Here is a 3729-nt window from a genome sequence, read left to right as displayed (position 1 = left end):
ATTGAGATCTTAATATTAAATACCTGTAATTCCCTAATATTTCTTAATAATAATAAATTGCTTGCATCTGGAAGTACATGAACCTGGAATCATCATGAAATATTGGTTTATTATGGTTGTTTTAATAATAAAATTTAGTTTGCTATTTAATTCTTTTTGTTGTCAAGTACTTGCATGCGTGTTATCTGAGGGGCTTTAATTATATTGTTTACTGCAGGGAAAGTGTGCAGTATTTCATAAGGTGGCAGTCATAGTATAATATCTGTTATAGTAATACACAACCCTGTACAAAAAAGGCCTCTTCAGGCTGGACAACTTTAACTGTAAAAGGTCCAAGCTGTTAAGAAACAAATCCATTTCAAACATTTCCAATCTGATACTAACTGCAACTCAGAGTTGATGCCTGGAAAGGATGCCTGGAAAGTAACCTGCTTTGAGTTCTTACCCCACCAAGGTTGAATTTTAATCTGCTAGAAAAAGACATTACATTCTGCAGATTAGGCACCAGTGTGTAGCACCCAGCGCAGTAAGGATGAGGTACTGACTGGGACATCTCAAGTTCTGCGTTATAGTATGTGCAGTAATAATGCAAGAGTGAAATTCTGTAGCACTACAAGTAGTAGAACTGATTTTTAGTAGCGCTGTTTATGATCACTTGGGATTTCTCTGGTCAGCACTGTAATTAATATCATAGAATTTTAACAGAGGCAAGGATTAAAAATGGCTTGGACTGGTCTTTACCGAAGTATTTATGGAAATATATGTAGTGCACAGAAATTATATGTGGCAAATAAAGGGAATTTTCTTCCTGATTTATTGTATTTTGCCTTTTAATGTATTTTTCTGGCACTGCAAAAAACTTGCAAGCAGTCTTTAAGAGAAACATGCCAGTTGCTTCACTCACTTCTGTTCTATCCAACTTGCAAAAAAATGTGATCTTTTGATCAGGTTTTTGGGGGGCTGGGGGGAGGAACAGGCAATTTGAACATCTTTTTGCCATAAATAATTTTTATCTTTGAATATTGAGTTTGTTCAGGGAATTCTTGCTGATTTCAGCCAATGATGATTTTGAAAAGTTTTTTAGAAACATACATGATGCTACTTTACCCTAATTCTGGAATGTGTTAATTTCCCTGTCTCACAGTCTATGGTGAAAGACAAAAAGAAGGAAAGCAAGCCTTCATCAGACGAAGAGGCTGAGAGTGACAGTGGTAGTGAGAGTGAAAGTGAAGAGGAAGCTTGTAAACCTCGGAAGTTACGGAAACGAGTAGACTCTGATTCGGATTCTGATGAAGAAAATGATATAAATGCTGTGATGAAATGTTTACCAGAAAATTCAGCTCCTTTAATTGAATTTGCAAATGTCTCCCAAGGCATATTATTACTTTTGATGCTGAAACAGCACTTAAAGAATCTCTGTGGATTCTCTGATAGGTAAGGATACTTAGATAATAGTATGATCTTGTCATCTAGTGAGTTTTTTGTAAGAATTAAGTTGAAAGTTTATTGAAAATTTAATTGTAACTAATTGTTTTAGCAGTAGATTTTTATAAGGGAAAAATCTGAAACTTTATCTTAGAAAAGGCAATGATTTAATTTCTTATCATGGTATCTATTATATACAAAATGATGAAAGTATGAGTGCTTATATTGAAGATTTTAAAGGCTTTTCATTGAAATTGTTTTGGAATTTTCTTAAAAACTCTTCTCCTTTTCTTTAAACAGTAAAATTCAGAAATATTCTCCATCTGAATCTGCAAAAGTTTATGATAAAGCAATAAACAGGAAGGCAGGAGTGCAGTTCCATCCAAAACAAACTCTGGATTTTCTGCGGAGTGATATGGCTAATTCTAAGATCACTGAAGAAGTGAAGAGGAGCATAGTAAAACAGTATTTAGATGTAAGTAGAGTTGCAGAAAATCTAAAGCTCTGTTAAACTAGTTAACAATTAAAATTTGAAAGTAGATGCTGATGAATTGGACAGACATTTCAAAATGTTACATTCCTGGTTGGTAATCTTATGCAGTATTCCAATAGTTCACAACTTCCTTTCAAGATGTTTAGTGGGATTGTCTTTCGAAGTCTACTAATAAATTAAAACACAGCATAACTTAATTTCAACTAAGGAGTATTCATCTTTACAGACTTTTTACTACTTTTTGCAAACTGTAAAAACACGGGAAGAAAGTTTTAGATATCTAGTAGAAAATGAAAGTAAGAAGTGTGTAGAACAAAACACGAGCTGTTCAAGATTGAAGTTGCCTGCCATTTGTTTTATCCTGTTTCCTTATCTTTGGTTTTGTTTAATGTATCATCATATAAATGTACCATTAAAAATAAACAATGTAGACTAATCTTTGTTGTTATTTGTTTTAATAGTTCAAGCTCCTTATGGAACATCTGGATCCTGATGAAGAGGAAGAAGATGGAGAGGTGTCAGCTAGCACAAATGCTCGGAACAAAGCAATTACCTCGCTGCTTGGAGGAGGCAGCCCTAAAAACAGTGCAGCTGAGACAGAGGATGATGAAAGTGATGGGGAGGATAGAGGAGGAGGCACTTCAGGGGTGAGGCGGAGGAGGAGTCAACGTATTTCACAGCGTATTACGTAAAATGATTTTTGTGCTTATAAATGTCAGTCTACTATATTAAAATGTACACCAAGTAATGTAATCCACGTGAAAGCATTTTGTAGATAGAGATTCTCTACTTAACCATTTATACAACTTTTTGTAGAAAGTTTAACAGAAAAGACAATAAAAAAATCCTAGAAAATGAGATTTATCCAGTATAAAAAGTTATTAATTTTCCTTTGAAGTGTAATGTGTGCTATCCTTTTTATTGTTGCTAAGTTTTTATGTAGCTTTTTGATTCATGTGTATATATAATTTTATATATCAATAAGAGATAAAGACACGGGTACAAATTAAGAGTATGTGGTTTTACAAGGATATGTTAACCCCTTGGCGCTGGCGGTCGCGGTGCGTCTCATTGCCGGCAATGGAATGTGTGCCGGGAAATCCCAACTCCCGGCGTCAAGGGATTAAAAGCAATAAAAGCAATAATTTCACTAAAGTTCTTTTGTGTAACACTTGGTCTTTTTTCCCTCCAATGTTTTAGTCATTGAGAAGGTCAAAACGAAATTCAGACTCTACGGAGTTGGCTTCACAGATGAATGAAAGTGTTGATGTCATGGATATCATCGCTATTTGCTGTCCAAAGTACAAAGATCGACCACAAATTGCACGAGTAGTACAGAAAACCAGCAATGGCTTCAGTGTTCAGTGGATGGCAGGCTCCTACAGTGGCTCCTGGACTGAGGCTAAGCGCCGTGATGGCCGCAAACTGGTGCCTTGGGTAGACACTATTAAAGAGTCAGACATTATTTACAAAAAAATTGCTCTAACTAGCGCTAATAAACTGACTAATAAAGTTGTTCAGACTTTACGATCGCTGTATGCTGCCAAGGATGGAACTTCCAGCTAATGAATTTGTACATGCAGCCAAATTTACAGGAATTGAAATAACACACAAACATGAAATTTCAACTTTCTGGTAAAAGTAAAATAATGATGATAAAAAAATCAATTAAATGAGGAGTAAGAACGGAACCTGGCACACAGGGGGAAAAAAACAAGAAGGAAATGTTTGGTAAATGTTTTGTGGGAGCTTCCTTCGCTGTTGTGCAGCAGAAACTTCTCAATTCATTTTTACTCCCACTGTATTATAGT

General features: G+C 35.2%; 1 protein-coding gene across 1 annotated transcript; it reads left to right on the top strand.

Annotated features, from left to right (window-relative positions):
- The first annotated feature begins 1127 nt into the window (after positions 1-1127).
- Positions 1128-3720, top strand: LOC104916829 (nipped-B-like protein). Its single transcript, XM_010727853.3, has 4 exons — positions 1128-1434; positions 1726-1900; positions 2380-2565; positions 3119-3720. Exons 1-4 carry the CDS (start codon positions 1148-1150, stop codon positions 3482-3484), a joined length of 1014 nt encoding a protein of 337 aa, XP_010726155.1. The 5' UTR covers positions 1128-1147; the 3' UTR covers positions 3485-3720.
- Positions 3721-3729: the final 9 nt, after the last annotated feature.

The sequence above is a fragment of the Meleagris gallopavo genome, unplaced genomic scaffold (assembly GCF_000146605.3).
Source record: "Meleagris gallopavo isolate NT-WF06-2002-E0010 breed Aviagen turkey brand Nicholas breeding stock unplaced genomic scaffold, Turkey_5.1 ChrUn_random_7180001948944, whole genome shotgun sequence".
Lineage (NCBI taxonomy): Eukaryota > Metazoa > Chordata > Aves > Galliformes > Phasianidae > Meleagris > Meleagris gallopavo.
This window is presented reverse-complemented; position numbering and strand designations above follow the sequence as displayed.